Source organism: Scyliorhinus torazame, chromosome 18 (genome assembly GCF_047496885.1).
Source record: "Scyliorhinus torazame isolate Kashiwa2021f chromosome 18, sScyTor2.1, whole genome shotgun sequence".
In the NCBI taxonomy this organism is placed as follows: Eukaryota; Metazoa; Chordata; class Chondrichthyes; order Carcharhiniformes; family Scyliorhinidae; genus Scyliorhinus; species Scyliorhinus torazame.
In genome coordinates this window covers 128,728,352-128,754,630 of record NC_092724.1, presented here as the reverse complement: position 1 = coordinate 128,754,630, position 26,279 = coordinate 128,728,352, and the positions used below count along the sequence as shown (strand labels likewise).

At 42.0% G+C, this 26,279-nt stretch overlaps 3 protein-coding genes across 10 annotated transcripts in view; 2 read left to right on the top strand and 1 right to left on the bottom strand.

Annotated features, from left to right (window-relative positions):
- Positions 1-87: 87 nt before the first annotated feature.
- On the top strand, positions 88-13,930 carry LOC140395500 (histone-arginine methyltransferase METTL23-like). 5 transcript variants are annotated; one of them, XR_011936203.1, is made up of 6 exons: positions 88-208; positions 9,078-9,182; positions 9,759-9,996; positions 12,077-12,161; positions 12,759-12,965; positions 13,264-13,420. XR_011936203.1 is itself a non-coding variant. In XM_072483337.1 (5 exons), exons 1-5 carry the CDS (start codon positions 110-112, stop codon positions 13,442-13,444), a joined length of 708 nt encoding a protein of 235 aa, XP_072339438.1. In that variant the 5' UTR covers positions 88-109; the 3' UTR covers positions 13,445-13,930. The 5 variants fall into 5 exon arrangements, 4 of the variants coding, with proteins under 4 accessions (XP_072339438.1, XP_072339439.1, XP_072339441.1 ...); XM_072483337.1 differs by lacking the exon at positions 12,759-12,965 and having other exon boundaries at positions 13,264-13,930; XM_072483340.1 differs by lacking the exons at positions 88-208; positions 12,759-12,965 and adding an exon at positions 245-263 and having other exon boundaries at positions 13,264-13,930.
- Positions 13,931-16,434: 2,504 nt separating this feature from the next.
- LOC140395502 (serine/arginine-rich splicing factor 2-like) lies at positions 16,435-23,777 on the bottom strand. 4 transcript variants are annotated; one of them, XR_011936206.1, is made up of 5 exons: positions 23,192-23,777; positions 21,485-21,764; positions 20,736-20,872; positions 17,160-17,276; positions 16,435-16,823 (listed from the first exon to the last, which is right to left on the bottom strand). XR_011936206.1 is itself a non-coding variant. In XM_072483342.1 (3 exons), exons 1-2 carry the CDS (start codon positions 23,545-23,547, stop codon positions 21,506-21,508), a joined length of 615 nt encoding a protein of 204 aa, XP_072339443.1. In that variant the 5' UTR covers positions 23,548-23,768; the 3' UTR covers positions 16,435-17,276; positions 21,485-21,505. The 4 variants fall into 4 exon arrangements, 1 of the variants encoding a protein (XP_072339443.1); XR_011936205.1 differs by having other exon boundaries at positions 16,435-17,276; XR_011936204.1 differs by lacking the exon at positions 20,736-20,872 and having other exon boundaries at positions 23,192-23,768.
- Positions 23,778-24,924: 1,147 nt separating this feature from the next.
- Positions 24,925-26,279, top strand: part of LOC140395498 (UNC93-like protein MFSD11) — an 88,665-nt gene continuing 87,310 nt past the window's right edge. Inside the window, exon 1 of the mRNA XM_072483334.1 lies at positions 24,925-25,252. Within this exon, the coding sequence (XP_072339435.1) occupies positions 25,157-25,252 (96 nt within the window). The 5' untranslated portion in view covers positions 24,925-25,156. The remainder of the gene's footprint in view (positions 25,253-26,279) is intronic.

The following is a 26,279-nucleotide window of genomic DNA, read 5'->3' as shown; positions in this document are numbered from 1 at the left end:
GCCGCCGGGAGGAAGTCCCACCCCCACCGCGACCATCCGATTGGCGAATCAGCCCGTCACTCTTGTGACGTCTAGAACACGCCCCCATCCCCGAGGTCACGCCGACATCATGAGCGGCCTGCCGAGTGCGAAGCGCTTCGTGTTTGCGGAGACGTCGGAGGCGCCGCCGGGAGGTGGTGCTCGGCGGCTGGAGGTCTTTGTACCCGAGGTGGCTGACTGACTGGCTTACAGGAGATTAAAGCGCCGTCGGTCGGGTTAGATAGGTCCGCCCCCCGTCCATTTGAGCCCCATTTCCCCTCATTGGAGGTTTTGAGCCAGTGTCTGGGGGGGCAATAGACCAATGGAAGGCCGATCCCTCCTCTCAAATGTGTACACTCCCCATGTGTGTGCGTGTCCGTCTCCCGGGATCAGGTTATTGAGTTGGATGATCAGCCATGGTTTTAATGAAGGGCGCAACAGGCTCGAAGGGCCGAATGGCCTCCTCCTGTTTCCTATGTTTCTATGAGCTGGGTGATGCACTGGCCCTGCTTTGCAGCTGGGTAATGTTGGAAGTGACTGAGCAGGGAGTGTGCTGAGAGCTGCAATGCAAGTGGACATAGTCCAGGGAGGGAGAATGAATTCTCTCACCTCTGTGAAGAAGCTGATATGAGGCCGACACCACAGTGTTGTCCCGGGCAAATTGCTACATCCTTGAAACCCGTTCAGAGGTGTCCAGGTTAGGTGGATTGGCTATGCAAAATTGCCCTTGATGTCCAAAGATGTGTGGGTTAGGTCATGGGGATAGGCCGCAGGAGCAGACCTAGGTAAAGTGCTCTTTCAGAGGATCGGTGCAGACTGATTGGGCCGGATGGCCTCCTGCACTTTCGGGATTCTGTGGATAAAATGTTATGCCAAGGCTGCTCGGTGCTTCTTTAGATCCTGCTTTGATGGATAGAAAACAAACCATTCTAGGAAGATAGGCTTAGTTTAAATTCTCCCAAAACTGATCAATTGGCCACTTATTTTGTGTCATTTGTGGAATGTCTACATTTGCCAACAGAAACAACTATCATTCACTTTTGTGAGAAAAATTATTTGGTTATAAAATGCTTTATAGGGCGGCATGGTGGCACAGTGGTTAGCACTGCTGCCTTATGGCGCCGAAGACCCGGGTCACTGTCCGGAGGTGTTTGCACATTCCCTCCCCGAGTCTGTGCTGGTCTCACGCCCACAACCCAAAGTTTTGTGCTGGATAGTTGAATTGGCTATGCTAAATTGCCCCTTAATTGGAAAAAATAATTTGGTACTCTAAATTTTTTTTTAATGCTTTTAAATGTCCTGTGAATGATACTATATAAAAGTAGATTTTTCTCCCTTAACTTTCACTGCCATCAAAAATATTGTGACATTAAATGTTTTACATGAGAAAAAGGAGCAGGAATAGACCAGTCAGCCGTTTGAGCTTGCTCTGCCGTTCAATTCAGTTATGGCTGATCTACTTCAACACCATTTTGTGGCACTCTTCCCACATCCCTTGATGTTTTTAATATGTAGAAAATGATTAATCTGTCTTGAACATACTGAGCCTCCACAGTTCTTTGAGGCAGAGAATTCTAAAGATTCACCACCCTCTTGAGTGAAGAAATTTCTCCTCCTCAGCCCTAATTGGCCTGCCCCTTATTCTGAGATTGTGCACCCTGGTTCTCGACTTTTCCCCACCCCCAAACCAGGGGAACATCCATCCTGCATCTACCCTGTTGAGCCCATAAGAATTTTGTATGGTTGAATGAGATCACTGTTCATTCTTCTCAACTCCAGAGACTAAGGGCTCAGTGTGTTTAACCTTTCCTCATAGGGCAATTCTTCCATTCCAGGAAGTCTTGTGAATTTTCTTTGTAGCCCTTCATTGTTGCATTCAGATTTGGTGCCATTATGGAAAAGGACAAAGAACAGGAGTAAAAGTTATAGATTGGAGGAAGACAAATTTTACAAAGCTGAGAAATAATCTGGTGAAAGTTGACTGGATAAAGCTACTTGAAGAAAAACTGATGAGAATTCAGTGGGAGGCATTCAAAAGGGCGATTCTACAGGCATAGTGTAGACATGGCCCCACAAAGAAAAAGGATTCTCTGGGAAGCTAGGGAGGAGATTGCTGAGCTTTTGACTTTAAGTCATCTTTGTCTACAGGAATAGTGCCAGAAGACTGGAGGATAGCAAATGTTGTCCCCTTGTTCAAGAAGGGGAGTAGAGGCAACCCCAGTAACTATAGACCAGTGAGCCTTACTTCTGTTGTGGGCAAAATCTTGGAAAGGTTTATAAGAGATAGGGTGTATAATCATCTGGAAAGGAATAATTTGATTAAAGATAGTCAACACGGTTTTGTGAAGGGTAGGTCGTGCCTCACAAACCTTATGAGTTCTTTGAGAAGGTGACCAAACATGTGGATGAGGGTAAAGCAGTTGATGTGGTGTATATGGATTTCAGTAAAGCGTTTGATAAGGTTCCCCACGGTAGGCTACTGCAGAAAATACGGAAGCATGGGATTCAGGGAGATTTAGCAGTTTGGATCAGAAATTGGCTAGCTGGAAGAAGACAAAGGGTGGTGGTTGATGGGAAGTGTTCAGACTGGAGTTGTTACTAGTGGTGTGCCACAAGGATCTGTTTTGGGGCCACTGCTGTTTTTCATTTTTATAAATGACCTGGAAGAGGGCGTAGAAGGATGGGTGAGTAAATTTGCAGATGACACTAAAGTCGGTGGCGTTGTGGACGGTGCGGAAGGATGTTACAAGTTACAGAGGGACCCAGATAAGCTGCAGCGCTGGGCTGAGAGGTGGCAAATGGAGTTTAATGCAGAAAAGTGTGAGGCGATTCATTTTGGAAGGAATAACAGGAAGACAGAGTACTGGGCTAATGGTAAGATTCTTGGCAGTGTGGATGAGCAGAGATCTCGGTGTCCATGTACATAGATCCCTGAAAGTTGCCACCCAGGTTGAGAGGGTTGTTAAGAAGGCGTACGGGGTGTTAGCTTTTATTGGTAGAGGGATTGAGTTTCGGAGCCATGAGGTCATGTTGCAGCTGTACAAAACTCTGGTGCGGCCTCATTTGGAGTATTGCGTGCAATTCTGGTCGCCGCATTATAGGAAGGATGTGGAAGCATTGGAAAGGGTGCAGAGGAGATTTACAAGAATGTTGCCTGGTATGGAGGGAAGATCTTATGAGGAAAGGCTGAGCGACTTGAGGCTGTTTTCGTTAGAGAGAAGGTTAAGAGGTGACTTAATTGAGGCATACAGGATGATCAGAGGATTGGATAGGGTGGACAGTGAGAGCCTTTGATGGTGATGTCTAGCACGAGGGGACATAGCTTTAAATTGAGGGAGATAGATATAGGACAGATGTCAGAGGTAGGTTCTTTACTCAGAGAGTAGTAAGGGTGTGGAATGCCTGCCTGCAACAGTAGTGGACTCGCCAACACTAAGGGCATTCAAATGGTCATTGGATAGACATATGGACGATAAGGGAATAGTGTAGATAGGCTTTAGTGTGGTTTCACAGGTCGGCCCAACATCGAGGGCCGAAGGGCCTGTTCTGTTCTATGTACTGCCAAATCTAGGGACACCACGTTATCCAGAAACAAACAGGATAACATACAGCAGAAAAAGAAAGCATATGACAGTCACAAAAATGCTGTAGAAGGCCTAGAGGAGTATAGAAAGTACAGAGATGAAGTACAGTATTAAATAATATTGGCAGGTAAAATCAAGGAAAACCCAAAGATGTTTTATTAGTACATTAAGAGCAAGTGGATAACTAAGGAAAGAGGCTTATCAGGGATATACAAGGTAATTTCTGCGCTGATGCTGAACATGTGGGTAGGATTCTTAATGACTACTTTGTCTCTGTCTTCACAAAGGAGAGGGATGTGCAGACATTACAGTTAAAGAGGATTGTGAAATATTAGATACAGTAAGCATAATGAGAGAGGAAGTACTGGAGGGATTGCTGTACTTGAAGGTGGATAAATCACTAGAGCGGATGGATTGTATCCAACACTGTTAAAAGAAGACAGAAGGAAATAGTGGATATTCTAAGGATCATTTTGTTCTGTGATGCAGTGGGGTACAGGAGTCTGAGTGCATGGATCGCAAAAGCTTAGTATGCAGCTGCAGTAAGTAATTAGCAAGGCTAATAGAATGTTGTAATTTATTGCAAGGGGCATTGAATACAAGAGTAAGGACGTTATGCTTCAGTTATGCAGGGCATTGGTGAGACCACATTGGGAATACCATGCACAGTATTGGTCTCCTTATTTAAGGAAAGATATAAATAGGTTAGAAGCAGTTCAGAGAAGATTAACGCAATTAATATCTGGAATAAGCAGATTTCCTTATGTGGAAAGGTTTGAAAGGTTAGTCTCGTATTCACGAATTTAGAAGAGTAAGAGGCGACTTGATTGAAACATATAAGATCCTGAGGGGACCTGATATCGTGGATCTGGAAAGGATGTTTTCCTCTTGTTGGTGAGTTTAGAACTAGGGCCACTGTTTCAAGTAAGATGTCACCCATTTCAATCAGAGATGAGAAAAAAATGTTTCACCCAGGAAGTTGAGACACTTTGAATTCTGTACCTCAAAAGGTGATTGAGGCAGAGTCTTTGAATATCTTTAAGTAGAGTTAGATAGATTATTGATTAAGGGGTGAAAGATTATCTGGGGTAGGCATGAACATGAAGTTGAAGTAAAAATCAGATCAGTAATAATCTCATTGAATGGCGGAGCAGGCTCAAGAGACCTGCTCCTAATTCATATGTAAGTATGTTTGTTCATTTTCCAATCCTCACAAGGTACAGATGAGGTCCAAGAGGATTAGAGATCTGTGAATGTTGTACCATTATTTAAAAGGAGTGCAAGGACTTAACCAAATAATTCTAGGCTGGCCAAACTTACTTTAGTGGTGGGCAGTTATTTGAATCAACTCTTGAGAGACAGGATAAACTATCACTTAGAAAGGAAAGGATTAATCAGAAATAGTTAGCATGCTTTTGTTAGATGAAGGTTGTGTTTTACAATTTTAATCAAATTAATCACCAGATATGTGTGAGGTAATGCATCTGGGAGGGTAAATAAAGCTAGAGAACAATAAATGGGAGAATATTGAGTGGGGTAGAGGAGTTTGAGAGACTTTGAGTTCATGTACACTGGTCCCTAAAGGTAGCAAGACAGGTTGATAAGGTGGCTAGACAAGTGGATAAGGTAGTAAAGAAAGCATGTGGAATGTTTTCCTTTAATGGATGAAATATTGAATGCAAAAGCAGGGATGTAATGCTGGAACTGTATAAAACGTTGGTTAAGCCACAGATGTGTACAGTTCTGACTGACACATTACAGGACGGATATAATTGCTCTGGTGGGAACAGAGAGGAGATTCACAAGAATATTGCCTGCGCTTGAAACTTGCATCTATGACTTAGTTGAGGTGTGCAAGATTATGATAGGCCTGGATAGAGTATTCAGGAAATACCTGTTTTCCCCGAGCGGAGAAGTCAGTTACCTGGGGGCACAGATTTAAGGCGATTGGTAGAAAGATTAGTGGGTGTTTGGAATTCACTGTTTGGTTTGATAATGGAGGCAGAATTCATTTAAAAAGGTACTTTGATCTGCACCTGAAGTGTTGTAACCTGCAAGGCGATGGACCAGGTTCTGGAAGGTGGGATTTGAGTAGGCAGCTAGTTTTTTTCTTTCTTGGCAGGCACAGACATGATGAGCTGAATTATAACGTTTTTGTGTTTCTATGGCAAGTATATCTTGGGTAAGGACTGCAAAACAGCAGACAATACTCCAGGCCTCACCAAGTCTCGATTGCAGCAAGACATCTGCAGGAATTGGCTTGTGTTTTCAGACAGAAAAAAGACAAAAATATCCATTTCGTTCTGGACCATATGTGTCGAGGAGGAGAAAGGAAATTTCCTGAAGGAATGCTGACATTTTGATTTGAGAACCATTTTTCAATTTTCTCCTCTCCGTTATTTTGCTGGTTTTGTAACAGAGGATGCAACTACCATTGATACCTAGCCTTCCTATTTTAGAATCATTGTAAAAGTTCCTCTGAATACTGTTTTTGTTTGTTGATCTGTGTGAGTTCAGCATCGAAACTGGCAATTGAGAAAGAACAATTTTTAGTACGGATAAATAAAATAATTTTATTTTACCAAATTATTTCCTGAAAGATGCTGGGTGCAGAGGCGATTCACCAGGATGTTGCCTGGGATGGAACATTTAAGTCACAAAGAGGGTGGATAGGCTTCAGTTGTTTTCGTTCGAGCAGGGAAGACAGAGGGATAACCTGATCTACGTGTACAAGATTATGAGGAGAACGGTCAGGGTGGATAGGGAGTAGCTGTACCCCTTAGTTGAAAGGTCAGTTATATGGGGACACAAATTTAAGATGAGGGGCAGGAGATTTAGGGGGGATTTGTGGAAAAGCTTTTTTATCTAGAGGATGGTGATGGTCTGGAATGCACTGCCTGGGAGGGTGGTAGAGGCTGGTTGCCGCACATCCTTTAAAAAGGATGAGCATTGGCCCATAACATACCTAATCCCATTTGCCAAGTGCTGGCAAATGGGATTACGTAAGGAGGTCAGGTATTTTTTGTGCATCGGTGCAGATTCGATGGGCCGAAGGGTCTCTCCTGCACTATATTATTATCTGATTCAATACTGAATAACACATTTCTGCAACAGATCTATTCATAAGGCAATTCCGCAACATTTCATATCAGCAATACATACAAAACAAATCACATGTCTGGCCGTGTAATCTGACTTTTATTTCCTTAACAAAATTCCAGCCAGTTTTACAAATGAAAATAAATTTTTTATTTATTTTTTAAATACATTTAGAGTACCCAATTCATTCTTTCCAATTAAGGGGCAATTTAGCATGGCCAATGCACCTAGCCTGCACATCTTTTTTGGGGTTGTGGGGGCGGAACCCACGCAAACACGGGGAGAATGTGCAAACTCCACACGGACAGTGACCCAGAGCCGGGATCGAATCTGGGATCTCGGCGCTGTGAGGCTGCAGGGCGAACCCACTGCGCCACCATGCTGCCCCAAATGAAAATAAAATTCTATTTAATTACTTTGTGAATCATTCAGCATTCCTTTACTATTATTTAAAATGTGTTCAGATCCAAAGAGATAATACAATCCCAACTAGACATCATCTACATTTTGTTTATTTGTGTTTTAAAACTTTGCATAATTAATTCTATGAATATTTTTAAAAGGTTAAGCAATCTGTACAATAAACCAGAATTGGGGAATGAATCATTGAATACTACCCCACAGAAGGGGGTCATTCAACCCATCAGATCTGCACCAACTCTTTCGAAGAGCATTTCAGTTAGTCCCACTCCCCTGTTCTTTCCCCATGTCCCTGCTATTTTTCTTTCTATTTATTGGATTGAAATCTGTGCTTATGTTTCTGGTAGGTTTCCGGATGCCATGTCTGAACTTCTCCAATCTAGTTTCTGACATTGCCGCAGTACATAAATAAATGGCTCTAATCAAAGCCACAAATTAAGTCCTCAGTGACTGCACAATTCCTCTTGACCACACCGTTTCTCCTTCACTATCTCTCTTCCATTTCCCAGTGATGGGACTCCTCTCACCTGATTCCTAGCTTAACTTTCTAGCTGGAGCCAGATAATCACCTGCTTTATTTTCTGTCCCTGCAGTTATTTGTGGAGACCACTGACTCTGTTGCCCAGCCACTGATTCCATCTGTATTTCTGTAACTTACCCCAGCCCCACAATTCTCTGGAAATTCTATTTCACCAAATTTGGCTTGTGCATTCCCACTTCTCTGGCCCTCATTGGCAGCTGTTCCTTCAACTGTCTCGGCCATAAGCTCTGGGACTTCTATCACAAACATCTCTGCTCTCGAAAACACTGCTTAAAACTCAGCTCTTCGACCAAATGTTTAATCACCAGGTCTAAGCATGAATCTTCCATTCAGAGTCTGAACCACTATATCAAAATGAACAGACAAAAAAAAAAAATCCAGTTATCGTCCTTTGATATTTCAGGGCAATCTTCCGATGGAGGATCTTGCAGAACTCATAATCACTGCAGGAATCCTCCGGGGGAGCAGTGGAGAGAATGTGCAAAAACCACAATTTTTTTACAGCACTAGATCCTGTATTCTGTAAGTAGAAGTGTTTAAATGGCCCAAAGTTTATTACAAAAGCTACGGAGAGGGGGTAAATGTGGCAGATGGGAAGGGTGATTGTTGGATGGAGGTTAGGGTGAGTGAGTCGTTGGATCAGGTGGGGTAGGGCGGGCCAGTCAGGTCGGGACGAGTGGTCGAGACAGAGTCAGGTAATGGGGTCTGGTCGAGGGGTCACTGAATGATTGGGAGTGGGTCGAACTGTATAGTTACCCAGGTGATAATAGACTAGGTTTCCTGTCTAATGTTTCTTGGGCAATTGCCCAGGTAAGTAAGTTTGGAACCGTCTAAAGTCTCCCACTAACACGGAGGTGGAGACTTTCGGTGGGTCCCAGGGAAGTTCAAATCTACTGGGCGATCCCACGGTAGCACATCTTCCAAGTTACATCTGGTTTCCAACCATCAGGTGATTGGAAGATCTGGATCCTAATGCTTTCCTAAATGAAAACAAAATGTTGCAAATACTCAACTGATCAGGGAGTGCCTGTGGAGAGAGGAAACGTTTTTTTAAATTAAAAAAATAATAACTTGAGTACCCAATTCTTTTTTTCCAATTAAGGGACATTTATCATGGCCAATCCACCTACCGTGCACATCTTTGGGTTGTGGGGGAGACTCACGCAGACTGGGGGAGAATGTGCAAACTGCACACGGACAGTGACCCAGGACTGGGATCGAACCCGGGTCCTCGGCGCCTCGAGGCAGCAGTGCTAACCACCATGCCACCGCTGAGAGAGAAAAAGTTAACATTAGAAGTCGATGAACTTAAATCAAAATGTTTTTTTCTTTGGCTTGTCAATTTTTGCCTTGTAAAGTGTTGGTATGTTGTACCGTGTTAAGGACACTATAAATGTAAGTTATTGTTGCTTCAGGTATTGGATCCCCAATATGGTATGTACATATGGCCATGTGCTGTGGTTTTGGCACAATACGTGTGGTTTTACAGAAACGCCATAAGAGGAAAGACCATTTTAGAGGTAACCAAAATTAACTTGATTCTGAATTGCGTACAGGCAGAAATAATTAGAAACATTTGGAATAAATTGGGGTAAATTTGTTAGACAATCCGAGATGTGTTTTGCTCTGCAAAAGGATACGTGGGTGTGCCCTCTGCTGATCAAGACTGAAAGTCCTTTTATAAATGAAAACTACAGAATAAAAATTAGGTTTCACATTTCTACAAAAAAGTTACCAGTTTCCCAAAAAGAGTAACATCAAGTGTTACCTGTTGGTCTTTTTTAGAAGTATGCCAGCTGAATTTTTGAAACATCTTTATGTCACACTCAAGCAAGGTTGCACCAGAATTCTTAAAATTGGAAGTACATTTTTGCCTTTTATTAAAGTATTGATATTGGGTAAAGATTAGACTTACTACTCTTGCATTTGTTGTCACCCTGCTAGGTTAATTGGTCATTGCGAAAGATGTATGATTCAATTTATAAATAAAAAGATATACTTTTAAATCCTAGAAAATGTAATATCTTATTGTTTTCAAATTGTTGCACACTATATGTCAACAGGGATTGGTGCAGGAATTAATTTTGTGTTTTCAGATTGGAGCTGGTGCCAGCCTACCAGGCATAGTGGCAGCAAAATGTGGCGCGAGAGTGATTTTATCGGATGGTGCAGAGACTCCGAATTGCTTGGATAACTGCCGCTTAAATTGCCAGATTAATAACCTTGAGGATGTGCCTGTCGTTGGTTTAACCTGGGGACAAATATCTCCTGATCTAGTGCTGTTACCACAGATAGACATAATTCTGGGGTCTGATGTGTTTTATGAGCCGAAAGGTAAAGATTTGAATTTTGCAAAACTAATTCTGTGTTTCTGCTTGTTTTTATATTTTTTACTGACTGAATCATTTTAACTACTGATATATTTGTCCTGGTGGGAAAAACACAAAGAATTTCACTGCCTAAAACCTAGGTGTTCAGTAGCATGATGGAGCATTGTTAATTTCAATAGGAAGTTAAGTTTCTACTTCCTGGTTAACTGGAACAGAGGAACATAGACTGAGGAGCAAGAGTAGGCCTTTTGTCCCTTTGAGCCGGGTCCGCTATGCAATAAGATCATGGCTGATATGGTTGTGCTTTGAACTCCACTTTCCTGTCTGCCCATTATAGATTGCATTGACTAAGCACTTACACCAACACCATGACAGGTACTAATGACTGCTGGACTGATCACCGCTTTATCCAATCTACCATCTCCACCAGCCTGGCTCCCAAACAGCAGAGGCAACTGAAGCAATGCTGCAGGAAGATTACCTTGAATGGTCTCAAAGATCCAACCAAGGTGGCCCTTCTAAGGCAGCACTTCATTGCCAACCTCCAGCTACCAGGAACCATAATGTGTCCCTATTGCCTGGTTGATCTTAATGTGTATAATATCAAGCATCTGTGATTGTGACTTTATTCAAGATCGGAGATAAGTTTGATGGCAGAGCACAAACCTCCAAACAACCGAGCTATTCAAGTATCACCTGCTCAATGTATGGTAGAGTCCGCAGGTCACACACTAGTCAACCATGATTGAATGGTGAAGCAGACCCGATGGGCCAAGTGGTCTAATTCTGCTCCTATGTTTTATAAGCCATTTCGGGACCTATCGATCTGCAGTGGAAGCAACTTACCCTCGATCTCGAGGGACTGTGGTCGGATTTAACCTGGGTGGAAGATGCCCCTGCTCAGTGTGCTGCCAGACAACCTTCGAGGCTGGGTCAGGATTGTGGGGTTCTTTCATTGAGCCCCCTGTGTTCGACAGAGGCTCTCCACTTCTCTCCCGTCAGCCCTGTCTTCCCCAGCCACTTGCTCCCCTGTTTGATTCCCCCCTCCCCTAACCTCGCACCGATTCCATTGATGATTGCTGCTTGGGATTGGATTGTCCCAACAGTGGCTGCTGCTCATGGTGGCTGTGCTGCGAACTAAGAGCTGCTAAGATTGAGGTAAAAGTTTCACCCTGAGCCAATTAACTGTTAAATGGCTACAGGGTGAGCAGTGGTCTCACAATTGACCTGTACATCATACGGTCCAGCCCATGGGGCTGAGAACAGAAAAAAGTATAATGGACAGTATTGGAAACCATCATGCTAGACAGCAATAGGAAACATTTAAAATAATCCAGAGTCCATGAAAATTATTTCTTGCATTTTGCAGAACATAACACGAATGAGTCATTGTGAACGAATAAAGCCATAAGGGGAAATTTGATGGTAAGGAAAGGGAGAAAGCAGGGAAAATATAAGGAAACGAGACAAGTAAAACAAAATACTTGAAAGGCATAGTGGATGGCATGGTGGCGCAGTGGTTAGTACTGCTGCTCCTGGTGCCGAGGACCCGGGTTCGATCCTGGGTCACTGTCCGTGTGGAATTTGCACATTCTCCCCGTATCTGCGTGGGTCTCACCCGCACAACCTAAAGATGTGCAGGGTAGGTGGATTGGCCATATCTTTTTATTAACACAGCAAAAAATATATGCAAGGCCAAACGGTACAAACACTAATTTTGTGTTGGAGAAACAGGGTACCCTCCCTCAGTACCAATGTATGGGGAGGGGTGGGGGGTAGGATACTCTGTTATTAAAACAGTTCACAACACATTTGTACTAAAAAAAAGCTACACGCACTAAACGTTGGAGAGACCAGATACCCTCGCCTCTGTACCAACAGAAGGGAAAGGAAGGTGGGGTGGGTGGTGGGGAGGGAGGCAATGCTAAATTGCCCCTAAATTGGATAAAAATAATTGGCGCTCAAAAGTATTTTTGCTTTTACATCTTTCCCTCCCTGAAATATAATTACATTATTCTTGTATGTATTCAGCATCCCTGAATGGGAAATATATGTTTTAAGTGTCCTCTTTAATTTTTTTTCAGACTTCGAGGATATATTAATAACCATTTTTTATCTCATGCAAAAAAATCCACATGTGCTTTTCTGGACCACATATCAGGAACGGAGGTGAGATTTTAATTAGTGTAAGCACTTGAACAATATTTTTAATGCTTGTGAGTGCAGCTAAGCTTGACACCACCCAGGACAAAGTAGTCCTTTGATTGACACCCCATCTGCCACCTTAAACATTCACTCCCTCCACTGCCAATGCACAGGAGCAAAAAGCACTGCAGCAACTCACCAAAGCTCGACAGCATCTACCAAACCCACGACCTTTACCACCGAGACGTACAAGGGCAGCAGATGCATGTTCCACCTGCAAGTTCCCCTCCAACCCACACATCATCCTGACTTGGAACTATAATTGTTCCTTGGTCGAAATTATGCAACTGCCGAATACCACATGGACTGCAGCGGTTCAATAATGCGGCTTCCTACTACTTTATGGGCAATTAGGAATGGGTAATGAATTCTGGCCTTACCCATGATACCCCCATCCCATGAATGAATAAAACCAAAACAACTTGGTATGTTTGACTGAAACACTATTCCCAAGTATATTCCAACGTAATATTTAAACAGCTTCAAGATTCATGCAATTGATGCTTGCCAGTCTTGCCTGGCATTAATTCATTCTTCCCTTTGTGTGCTAACTCTTTTCAGCTCATCTGTCAGAGGGAAATGTTGGCTTTCTGTCTGGCTGTGGCTTAAACATAACAAGCTTCATCACTTATCATTTATCAACTCTATATTGGAGATCTAACCCCCAAGAACTTTTATTTTTACACTCCTTTCTCTATCCTTGGGCCACATCAAAATATTTAACAAATCAAGTACTTTTGAAGTGCAGTACTTGCTCATTGTTGTAAGGTAAGCAACAACGATAGCCTATTTTCCCAAAGAAGTTTAATATCAAAATATTGTAATGTGATATCTCCCACCCCCGTAGATCTATTTCTTTGAAATTCACAATTTTTCCATGCATGATAAGTAAATATTAAAGATTCAGTTATACAAAGATGTGTGAAATTAAAATTAATATGGTAAATGTAAGAGAACACATTCGTTCCAACAAGCTGAAATGTTCCGTAGGCCGACTGCATTTATAGTTTAACAGAACTAGTTGGATTGTTGTAATTTTATTGTATTTTCTAAATTTCTCTTCCAGTGCTGACTGGTCAATTGAAGCATTGCTCTACAAGTGGAATTTAAAGTGTGTTCACATTCCCCTCAAAACGTTTAATGCTAATGAACAACATCTTGCTGGATCCAGCCTACCTGGAAGTCACACTGTTCACATGATGATTATCACCTTAAGGACTAGTATTCCTTCAGCAACAAACAGCTAATTTAGTAGCAAGGGAACTTTCTTCATTGCAGTTAAAAAAAAATTTAAATGGTGTTTATAATCTCCACTGCTATCGTCTTTCCATTCAGAACCAATGATACATGCACGGAATATTTCTGAAGGAAACTGTCTAACGTATCCCAGTTAGACACCATAAGTGGAATATCTGTTGTAGAAACATTTAGTTGAAGTTTAGTTCTACTGCCGAAAGGATGTATCTGGCATGGAAGATACAGGAATAAAAATGTAAAATTTTGAGATGCAAGATACTTTATAAACTACATTAATTGGCTTTACAACCAATATTTCGTTAGAAATAGTATCCCTATTTATCTGTCAAATCACGAGTATATGATCCAAAACCATTGCTCCATATTTATGTATTTCTTTATGCCTCGTGTTGTGTATTTTATATTACAGCCTAATCTTAATTCAGTTTAAGAATCATGAACAATTAAAAAAAATACCCTTTGGGGGTAGCTTCCAATTCCTGCACATACTTCATCTCTGAATTCAAGCATAATAAAGTGTTTACCCCCTGATGCAACAGACAGTAATTTCGCTGTCCAGCTACAAGAAACGATCTTATTGAAAGAGTTACCTTTGAATGGTTTAAAAGTCCACCCACTCCATGTGCTTTGAGTACTTTATTTCACTCAAATTAGGAAGTGAAAGCTTTACTTGAAGACAACAAAACAATGCAAGTGGAGTATTTCTGAACCTATTCCTATTCTGTGAGCGTACTTGTTATATTACAGCATTTCATTGGGCAGGTTCAATGTGCTACTCTTGATATTGAACAAAACTGGCCAGCAGAAGCTCATTTTGAATTTGTTGTGGTTTGTCATCAGTCTGGGCACTTGCTCCATTCCAAAGAGTACCTTCTGTTACTTGCGAGTTCTTTAGTTAGTGTGGAATCCAGTTTGTTCTAAGCACATTCATTCCCAGGATAAATGCCCAGGGACTTCCAGTGATGGCCATGATGTGAGTGGTTGTCCTGCTCAAAGGCAAAGGAAAGAGCTTTTTTTAAACCAGATATTGGGTGTAATTTTGATGAAAAGGTGTAGTTGAAGGTTGGAGGAGTAGTTTCACCCAGGAGTGGTCCACTGGCTCTCAAACACGGCAGAAGATCATGAGAAATCTGGCCAAAGAGTTGGAGGAAACCTGTGACGCAGCAGCCGGTGTAAGGATTGCATGGGGAAGGGCTGGGTGCGAGGTGGAAAACCCCAGATGAAGCAGTTGATGGCTTTTATTAAGGAGGAATTCTGCCAGCAGAGGAAAGAAATGCGAGAGGATCGCTCAAAGGCCATTGAAGGAGCTGTGGCAACCTGAAGAGTTTGATGGAACGGGTGTAGAAGTGTTCGGAGGTGCAGGGGTCACACTTTTGAGAGATCGAAGGAGTGCTCTTGGACCACAGCAATTGTGTGGTGGCACTGGAGGCAGACATGGGGCTCTTACCAACTTGTTTTCTCACCAACTTGACGCAATAATACCTAGGATCACAAGAGTCAAACAAAAGTTGTGTTCCACGTCTCCCAGTGGAGCCAAGACGAGCAGCTTTGTTCCCCCAGATACCACAAACTATCTCTGCCCAAGGCTCTACATTCTGTTCTGAAATCCTATCCTACCCATATTCATCTGTATCCACCTACCCAAATTGCTGCACTTGCCCATTTGATACCTCTAGCTAATTTCAGGCAGGCAATTAATTGATTGGCTGTTTACAGGCGAGGCCTCAGATATAACAGTCGCTGAGCCTCCCACTGCTAAGGTCTGGAAAGAAAGTTTGATGCTTTTATTACCAAACTACTTTTAATTCCACTTCTAGTTAAAATCAGGACTTTTTCAATATACTGTAACCACAATGGCAAGTTGAGGGAGAACATTAACACTTTTTCTCAGTTAAAGAGCAGAGCCAGAAGATTCTGGTTTCGGCTTTTACAATATTAAATTGTAAAACGTATTATATGATACAGATGACTATACAAGTGTGTACTCTATATCTAGCAAACCACGCTACTGGTACAATAACTACAACTTAACAGGAGCAAATTTGTGCTAGAAGGCAATTATAAATTATGAGCAATTTGCAGGCCAATCATTTCTCAGTCATGGGCAAAAACATCAACCAGAATTATCATTTGGTGTATCGATAACACTAATCAAGGAGATACTACACATTTGATCCATCACCTATGACCCTGCCCAGCCTTTAAGAGAAACTCCAACTGCCAGAAATGAGAGTCTCAAACAACTGCTTATGCAATTGTTTTATTCCCAGTTGCATTATAGTAGTCAATGTGCAGTACAAGCACTGTAGGATCCATTGTACGAGGAACTCGATTATTCATCATATGCAATGCAGCATCGCTCGTTTGCAATTTTCCTTTTGTGGGAAATAGAATCAAATACAATTGCTCCAGGTTGTAGACAGAGCTACACTCTCCCAGGTGTATTAAATGGTCTGCTTAGCACTGTGGTAAATTTTGATTTCCGACTGAAATCTGATAGCGTTCTACATTAGACATCTGAATTTTGTGTTCTGTCTAAACAATTCCAAGGGATATCAGATATAGTTTATAAATTAGAACTAAATAGATAATTTCCCAGTGCAGCAGAAATCAACAAGTACAAATATTCAAGAAATAAAGCTGGGTTTTTATAAATAAAAATTAATGGGGAGGGCTTTGGGCCAAATTTCCAGCACAACACTGGATCCATTCATGCAGTTGCTACAAAATAAGTTAAGATTGTCAAATTTAAGCATTACCAAAAAGATCCAATTATTTTCAGAGCAGGCAAAAATGTTTTCATTTTAGAGATCTAATGCTAATGCGCAGATTAAACTATAAATTACCAAACTTATAAAAAATTAACGACACCCACACCAAAGATCCCCAGCTGTTCAATCAAGCAACCACACCATGTACAATGTCAATATCCCACGATTATGCTTAAAAAATATTTTCTAAATACAGTAGTCATATAGAATTAACAGAAAAAAATCTTTAATTAATTACAGAAATACAAGTTGTACAGGATTTTATGTACTGAAACAAATAAAACTGTTAATTACAATCAATTAAAAAAATTAACAGCATTCTAAACAGTATATTCCACGTGTAAATGGATAAACCACATACCAAGTACAAAAACAAGGTAGCTAAAGGTGCTTACTGCCTGCTCCATAATTTACACGCAGCCACGTCTCTGGAGGTGCAGCTGACAGGCATTTTACTGGACAGCCATATTTTCTGCACGTCAAGGCATCATTACAGGAGCAATCAGGAGAATACAGGACACAGCCAAGCACTCTGCACTGCACTGCAACACGCCACCTTACAGCTAACCCGCTTTACAGAACTGCTACACAACTGCGCCTAGTGCACAAAAATACATGAGACAATAAGATTAGTATTGGACTGAAATAATAAAAAAAACAGAAAAAGACATATGCAAAGTTGAAATTTAAAAGATAATTACTTCAGCGTACAGAAAGAGACATTACAAAACCTGGAAATACGTTCCATGCTTTTTACCTTATGTACATATCCAAGCCAAAATGCATCTGAAGTCGAACATTTCACTAAATTGTAAGAAATTTAAGTAATAGCAACACAGATGGCACATAACATATAACGAGTCTTCTCAGACACTAATTTTAATTCAAGACTTAAACTGACAAAACCTATTATAAACAATGATGTTATAATAACCTTTTAAGTAGATCACTGCTTATTTTAGGAAGGTCTCTCCATCACCTAAACAGATGGCAAGAGAGGATATTTCTTGCACAGCATCTACCACGTAAATCTTCCAGCTGTCCAGAATATCTAGAACAAAAAGAGAAGTTAAAAGTTAAAAAGGTGTATTCTATTTCACAACTGCAGAAAATTTCCAAAATGTACTAGAACTGTAAAAAAAAAATCACATTTAGTCCACATTGGTGGTTCACCTCATCAACATCAAAGCCTTTCCCAGTTTTTAAAAACAGGATAATTAAATAATAAAAGTGCACTTCCTCCAAAGAGCACGTTCCATTAAATTGACATTTATAGAATTTTTGGGAATAACTTTCAAGTTACATGGTATTGGATCTAAAAAGTTAAATAAAAACTTTAAAGTTTCCACACCATTTAAACTTTATTGTATGTACACCCTGAAGATACAAAGTCGTTTCTACTACAGAAATTAAATTTGCCATTTTGTCAAGATGTCAGAATAGGTTAAATGTTTTGCAAATTCTAAATGGAAAACAGGTTAAAAACAGTATTTAGATGTTTGGGAATCGTGAATAAAATTCTACATAAAAATATAAATATTGTAGTTCTCATTTCCAGAGCATAATGCAATTTAATAAGACAATCCAACATTAATTCTTTAGAAAGTGCATTTTTAAATTTTGGTTCTGTGTACCTCCCAATAAGAGCCAGAAAATAACTCTTAATACCCCATCTTCACTATCAAAGTGCCACAGTATTACCCACAAAGCACAAAATTCTAAAAGACAATGTAGGGAGTTAGATATTTTATTGAAATTTCAGTACTACTTAACTGCAAATAATTTGTTTTATCTTACATAGATCGTAAGATTAATATTCGATCTACAAAACAAAACTTCCAAGTTAAATCATTGTACTAAGCTGGTCCAAATCTTGGAATGTTCCAATAGTATTATCACCAGGTTGAATGAAATAATAGTCTGTTGTGCACATGTAGTTCCCAGTTAGTTTACTTTCAGGATGACATTTCACAAGTTGCAGACGCTATCATTTAAATGCTATATCAAGTTGATTATACATATATATATCTATATATATACACGAGACTGCATTTTATAGTAATATTAAACCAAGACTTCAACATCTATAATAATCCCACACTTGAAAGTCAGGAGCTTGATGAAATACTCACCCGTTGCCTGGATGGATGCAGCCACAACAAAACTGAAGAAAAGTGGCACTATCCAAGACAAAGCAATCCGTTTGCTCAGCACCCTTGCCAGTGAACTCAATATCCATCCCTCCACCATCAGTGTATTGCGACTGCAGTACATATAATCCACAGGATGCAGTACATCAACTCACCAAGTTTACTCCAACAGCACCTACCTGCCAATTGACCTCTACCACCCTGAAGAACACGAGAAGCAAAATCATGGATACATCATCATGATCCCCAAGACACAAATGGATCCTGACTTGGGGCTAAAAATAACTGTTCCTTCAACATTGCTGGGTAAAAATCTGAAGTGCCACCCAACCTCACTGGAGCATCACTACTACTATTCTGTGTTTCTATTACAAAGACTGCAGCAGTTGAAGGTGGTCCACCATTATTTTGTCAGTGCAAACCATGCCAAAACCAATGCAAGAGCATATTAAATATTTGATTCTCAAATTGTAGGCACACACGTATGGTGAACTTTGAAACCATTATGGAGGTGATGATAGAAATATTAGTTAACTCTGCCAAAGAAAAAAATTATGCCTCATCTTACATAAAATTGAGAAATTAACTCAAAAATATCTTTAAATAATTTCAAATCTTATTTTGTACAAAAAATATTTAATGACCATAATGATGTGGAATCTGTTATCAGTCGCGAGATGCAACTTTACCAATAATTTTGCAGCATCTAAAGCAATCGGCAATGTAGAAATTTAATAACAGAAGAAATTGCAATGTCAACCAACAAATTTTCCACAAACTTACAACTTGAAAAGCCAAAGTGCAAGCAAAAAGGCTAGCTGAAAATTAGAACTAAACTACATGGAAATAGGCTAATCTCCATTTTACTTCCAAAAGGGGAGGAAATGTGTAACTGAAATAAGATAATCTCCTTGAATGAAAGATACGAGACACTATGACAGTTGAAGCTTGACCGTTACCATATGGCCAATAAAGAGAACATTTAAATTTGCAAAATATTGATAGGTATATTGGACCAAACAAATGAACTGAAAATTGACATATCAAGAGTTGTGCATTGGAATATCTCAAGCCCAAATCCAGAATGAGCATCACAAAACTACAGATGACTTTTGTTTAGCACTCAAATATCAGAAAAGCATTGTTGACAATGTGCAAAGAAGTTCCACTTGCAGGGTGAAACTATATGCTGGGAGTGGCGAACAGGGGGTGGAGATTGTAAGTGAAGGTCTGATAGTGAAAGAAATGGAGCAAAGAAAGGACTTTAAAAATACACAAGATGCTCAGGGCAGCTGTTACCTGCCTGTGAGACCAAACGTGCTGCTGGATTAAATGACATTGCCATATTTGCGATCTCTAGCAAAAAGACTACTAGGCCCAGTGACATAGTAAGCGCTTTAACTGGTTCAATCAGATTGCTACAAATGAAGACACAAACTAATTTTAAAAAATGAAACCAAGATATTTTGCAGTTACAAGGGTGGAGCGGTCATTTTATGATTATCCAGTTATGGAAATTCTGGACAATGACAAAGCATGAACAAGAATGAAGGCGTCAAATGAATACAAGATGCAGTCATCAAAACAGTAAATTTACTGGAGACTGGTGGGCACAGCATTCTACTGAAATTGATCTTTGCTTACTACACTCCGTATCTATGTAGGCATGGCTAATAACGGTGCTTTTGGAACAAAAATTGGGTGAAAAAGCAAGGTTAAGGGCAAGACACAGTCCAGTTTTATTCTAGTCTAGAGGTGGGTGCCATAAAAGTAATTCACTGTAATATTATGTCCAGTTATTTTGCCCCCCTGGTCAGATGCCTAATTTGAAAAAATAACAATTTTATGGCAATTAGAAAAATAAAACTCAAGATTTACTTGAATCATTAAATGCCAATTTGTACACTGGTTGCAACTAATTGGATCATCCAGGTTTACAAGAATGGAGTGGTCAAATTTGCATTCTGTTCAATGTAACAAATGGCCTCAATCTGAAACATGAACCGTGGTTTTCTCTTTTCAGATGCTAATAGTATTCTAATATTTTCTAGCTTTGCTTTAATTTTTTTTCGGAATCATACTCATCTCCAGAGCAGCTTTTAACTATCATTAAACTTTAGACAGCAAGCTCTTTGCAAGATGAAATTGAGTGCACAGGACTCAAATTTTCCAAAATCCCTAAAGCATAGCGGAACCAGCAGCATATATTGTTTTTTGGTCCAATACCATATTCTCAGATTGTCTATATCACTTGTTCTTTAAAACAAATATAATGAATTTCCTGACTTTCTATTTCTGCTGCTGTACAAAGGTGAATGTGGATGATAAACTAAGGAAATGGTTTGAAAAAGTTACTGTGCCTTTAGTGTGAAGGAGCCAAATTATCAGAAGAGGCAGCATCTTGGACCATGACTTCAGCAACTCTGTAATTTCAACTGTTTGTTCATTCAGCTCTCACACTGCTGGGCACAGCAACTCCCCCAGGCCAGTACCCCTGCTAAATAGGAAAAAATGCAAGTTAAGGTAAACAATTCCTCGTAAACAATTTTTATTAAAGCAAGGATTTTCTCTGGAGAATGTTTCCTCCTCACTGATGCACAAAGACACAGTGTGCAAGAGGTAATTACCAGCATCACATTGCCTCTGAGCCGAATATTTCCAGCTGGAGCGTCTTGCAAATTCAGTCAATAGACCAGTCAATTACACAATATTTGCTTCTGGTTGCTGATCAAAAGTGAAGTCATTAACTCACAAATGATGAAATACACAGGATTACTCGGCCTGCAGTATTATTTACTGACTGTCCATGTTGATGAAAGTTTCAGTTGCATGAACAGCAGCATATAGATGGACATGCAAAGGTTTCAACAGCATAAAATTGGTAGCTCAGGAAGACATCTTCCTATGACTGAAATTTCACTGTAAGTCAAGGGTTAAAGGAGTCTGTATCGAGATGTTCCCCATCAGTTACACACAGTTTAATGCAACTCTAACACAAATTGTCTAGATATTTGTTGGTTCTATGTTCTCCCTAAAACGATAAATATGTTTTACTCTCCTATGTAAAAGATAGCAAAAATAATTCCACTAATTTTGTGTATTTACTTACTTTGGTGCAATTTACCACTTTTTATGGTGATTCAATGCCATCTTTCTGTGGAGATCTTGAATAAATTGGGGTTCTAGACCTGGATTTTGACTTCGAACCTTGAGACATCTGAGATCCACTTCTAGACCTCGATCTTGACCGTGACTTTGATTTAGACTTTGATCTCTCAACAGATCTAGATTTTGACTGAGATCTGGATCGAGAATATGATCGAGACCGACTGTAGCGAGATCTTGATCTAGTTCGGCTTCTCGTACGAGATCGACGTCGTCTTCTAGGACTAAGAGCAAAGGATAGTTTTAGTGAGACAAAACTCAGTAAAAGTGTATGAAATACCACTGGCAAGTCAGCATAAAGCTACTATTTTGCAAAATGCACATCCCCCGAAACTGCTTCTGCAGCTGAAATAGTGTTTCACAAGGCAGCAGTCACCCTGAACTGTCATCGTTATCTTGCATATGTGGTTCACGGATATTGGTATAAAATGGAATCATGGGCAACGCAAGTGAAGACGAACCGCCAACTAAAATCCACCTATGTGCACTTTTCAACAACCCCTATAAATTATCAGCAGTATTTCCAACCTGACTTCTGCTGAGCTCATGAAACATGTCATACAGATTTCCACCTAGTTTTCATTGAAACCAGTAAATGCAACTTTCAGCTGCCAGGCATCATTTCCCCTAAAACAGCAAAATATAAACACTTAATCATCATGTCCCACATTGCACTAAACAAGAGCTAAAATGGCCCAGAAGTAAACCAACTCAACCAAAAGCGACTTGCACAGATTGAAGCAGTATATTGTTCCAAAGAGAGACCCGATTTTTCCATTAAAATTTTTCACAGAACCAGATAAACGAGACTGCAGTAAAACACACAAGACATACTTCAGAAAATGTCCATAAATTCAATTAACCTTCTAAAAGCAAACCTCATTGTTGCATAAATACATTTCTGGGGGGGAAATATTCCAAACAATAGACCAAGAAAGGTGCCGCCTGCCCTAACACTTCTTTCCAAATGTTGTCACAACTAAACCACGAATAAACAAAATAAACATCCTATTTCAACCGTGGAACCAAAGTACACTGTTCGCCATCAGTAAAAGTGATGCTACATAATCCTTTGCGGCCAGGCTCAGTGAGCACATACTTATCACAAAAAACTGCAACAAAAGAGTCAACTTTTAATAACCGTCTGGAGCCTGTGAAAACAGAGCCTCCTCCTCCTGCCTCAGTGCGATATCTATTAGCTGGTACTACAAAGATAAACGGTCAAAATGAAAACATATCCACTGGGGGCAGGGGAGAGACCTATGACCACTTAAAACAAAACCATATTAGCCAAAGAGAAAATGTCGGAAAATCTCAGCAGGTCTGACAGTATCTGTAGGGAGAGAAAAGAGCAAACGTTTCGAGTCCAGATGACTTTGTGTCAAAGTTAAACCAAAATAATTGTCTCTTATAGGCAAATTCATACGGCGAGGATTGGCTGAATTTGCACAAAGTTGAAGCCTGCTCCCCTCAGCCTGAAGCAAACACTGACCACCCCCAACCTTACAGCTATTGTCAGACATTTTAAACAAAAAGTTTGAGGCGTGAAGGCCGATTTCGGAATTTTTTATGTATTCAGTCCGTCGCAGGGGCTTCGGGAGGGCGAAGGGTGCTGTCAATCCCCCCCAAACACAATCCCTCCTTCACTGACCTGCGGCTGCTCCTCCGGCCGTAAGCACCGCCGTACCGGCGGGACGAGCCTCCTCTCCGGTGGGACTCGGCCGGGCGGCCGTAGCGCGCCATCTGCACCCTCAGCTCCCGGCCGTCCAGCACCGCGCCGTCCATGGCGTCGATGGCATCCTCGGCGTCCCGCTTGTCGGGGAAGCGGACGAAGGCGAAGCCGCGGCTCTCCCGGGTGAAGCGGTCCCGCGGGATGTAGACGTCGCCCACTTTGCCATACTTTTCGAACACGCGCTTCAGCGTCTCGGGCGACGTGCGGTAGGTCAGGTTGTCCACCTTCAGCGAAGTCATCCCCTCGATGTCGGGCGGCATTCGACCGTAACTCATCGCTATTGGCGGCCTGAGCTCCGGCTAACGAGCGGCTGGGGTGGCGGTGAGAGACTTGTTGACTCGGGATCGGTGCGAAACGCGCCACAAACCACTGCCTGATGCGGCCACAATCACAAGATGGCGCCGGCCCGACCCGGAAACACTCCCTCTCCTCTCCCAAGAGGGCAACAACCCAACCCACTCAACTTGATCAGACACAAGAACCTGGTCCCGGCGCCCGTCCTCCCTCTTTTTTCCGGGGGGGGCGGGGGGGGGGGGAGAGAGAAAGAAAATCAACCCTTTTAATGTCTGCCGATATTTTTTTTTTCTTTGCCGGCTCAGGAAGTCGGGCCGCCGCGCCTCCTGGGAATTGTAGTTCTCCGGCCCGCTTCGCCAAATTGCACTTCTCCGTGTCAGCCCGCGCCAAAAGCGGCGGCGCTCGTTTTCGAAGGGAAGGTCGTTAGCTACCGCGTCACACCCGGCTTTTCAACAACCGAATTAACCCCCGTGACAAGTGTGGTGCTCGCGTTCGTCGTTTTCGGTGCTGAGGCGGCTGTTTCTGGTTGTCGAGACGGTGCCGGTCAGGGTATTGAGTGAGGCGAGGAGGAGCAGGAGAGTCAGTCAGTCAGGGAGGGGAGGAGGGGGAAGGACAGTCAGTCAGGGAGGGGAGGAGGGGGACAGACAGTCAGGGAGGGGAGGAGGGGGAAGGACAGTCAGTCAGGGAGGGGAGGAGGGGGAAGGACAGTCAGTCAGGGAGGGGAGGAGGGGGAAGGACAGACAGTCAGGGAGGGGAGGAGGGGGACAGACAGTCAGGGAGGGGAGGAGGGGGAACGACAGACAGTCAGGGAGGGGAGGAGGGGGAAGGACAGACAGTCAGGGAGGGGAGGAGGGGGAAGGACAGACAGTCAGGGAGGGGAGGAGGGGGAAGGACAGACAGTCAGGGAGGGGAGGAGGGGGAAGGACAGACAGTCAGGGAGAGGGAAAGGGGGGAGGGGTGAAGGACAGTCAAGTAAGGGGGGGAGGGGTGAAGGACAGTCAAGTAAGGGGGGGGGGGGTTGAAGGACAGTCAAGTCAGTGGGGGAGGGGGAAGGACAGTTAAGTCAGTGAGGGAGGCGGGGGAAGGACAGACAGTCGGTGAGGGAGGAGGGGGAAGGACAGAGAGTCAGTCAGTGAGGAGGGGCAGGACAGTCAGTCAGGGAGGGGAGGAGGGGGAAGGACAGTCAAATCAGTGAGGGAGGGGAAAGGACAGTCAGTCAGCGAGGGAGGGGGAAGGACAGAGAGTCAGTCAGTGAGGAGGGGGAGGACAGTCAGTCAGTCAGTGAGGAGGGGGAGGACAGTCAGTCAGTCAGTTCAGTGAGGAGGGGGAGGACAGTCAGTCAGTGAGGAGGGGGAGGACAGTCAGTCAGTGAGGAGGGGGAGGACAGTCAGTGAGGGAGCGGAGGTCAGTCAGTCAGTCAATGAGTGGAGTGAGAGATTGTTGAGTGAGGAGGGAGAGTGAGTCCTCACACCAGAGAGAATCCTCAAAAGCAATTCAATGCCTTGAATTTGGAAGACCATTGTTTTGAAGTTTCTCAGCGGCAGACGTGAGATTTAAGATACAACTAGCAGGTGTCTGATACGTTTCACAATGACGGCAGAAGGAACAAAACTGCTGAATGTCATCATTTTGGGATTTGGCTTTATGTTTGTTTTCAGTGCCTTCCAAACCTGCGGCAACATTGAAGTAAGTGCTTGGCTTCTGAATCTTAGATACTGCCATTATTTCATTCAGTGGGGAACAAATTGATAGACTTTTACATTTAAAAAAAAAAAAGTATTTTAGCACCATTGGAACCATAAAATCGCTCTAGTGCCAAAGGAGGCCATCGTCCATCAAGTCTGCACCGACCCTCTGGAAGAGCACTCTACCCTGATCCACTCTCCGCAACCCCACCTCGCCTTTGGACACTAAAGGGACAATTTTTGCATAGCCAATCCACCTAACCTGCAGATCTTTGGGCTGTGGGAGGAAACTCCTGGAGCACACGGAGGAAACCCACACCGACCCTGGGAGAAAGTGCCAACTCCACAGTTACCCAAGGCCAGGATTGAACCTGGGTCCCTGGTGTTGCGAGGTAGCAGTGCTAAGCACTGTGCCACCAGCAACACGATTGAGGCCTTCATTAAAAACGTAATGTCTTATTGTCCTCAAAAAAACGTTTATTGCTTGGTTCAACAATGAAATTTCCTCTATGGTTTTGAATTGATAAGGTAGCTGAAGTGCAGATTGAGTGGTCCCAAGTTGAAATCTGTAAGATCGGTATTTTCTTTGTGTTAAATGATCTGTTGTATTTTCAGGTTGGGAAGGGTTAAGTGCAAAATTGTACTATAAGTTCTTTTATTTTTAAATGAAGTTTTCCAAATGCATTTGAGTTTATCTAATTTAGAAAAAAAAGTCCATGTTCTTGTGTGTACTTTGGCACTCAAGTGTTGGTTGATTGCTCAGTTTATCACCGCTGAATCTATTAGTTGGCCTCGAACATTCACACCAGCACATGACGATACTGGGATTCAAAACAAAATCACTAATTTCCTCTTTCTATAGAAATGTAGGAGGGCAATTGGGCAGACTTTATTCTTTCCTTGCGCAATGAGTGGTTCAAGTAGTTTCAAAAAAATATTTTAACAAATTAGCTAGTAATGGCTTCATTTAAATAAGACACTGAAAGGAAAGTTTGTATATGTGTGTTTGTCCTTACCACTCATGCTTC

Excerpts from the sequence above, each read along its gene's own strand:
- LOC140395500 (XM_072483337.1), top strand. The coding sequence starts at position 110 with ATGAGCGGCCTGCCGAGTGCGAAGCGCTTCGTGTTTGCGGAGACGTCG. Across the intron at positions 9,183-9,758 it reads GAGGAAAGACCATTTTAGAG|ATTGGAGCTGGTGCCAGCCT; the intron begins GTAACCAAAATT and ends TTGTGTTTTCAG. Across the intron at positions 12,162-13,263 it reads ACCACATATCAGGAACGGAG|TGCTGACTGGTCAATTGAAG; the intron begins GTGAGATTTTAA and ends TTTCTCTTCCAG.
- LOC140395502 (XM_072483342.1), bottom strand. The coding sequence starts at position 23,547 with ATGAGTTACGGTCGAATGCCGCCCGACATCGAGGGGATGACTTCGCTG. Across the intron at positions 21,765-23,191 it reads GGCCGGAGGAGCAGCCGCAG|TCCTAGAAGACGACGTCGAT; the intron begins GTCAGTGAAGGA and ends CTTTGCTCTTAG.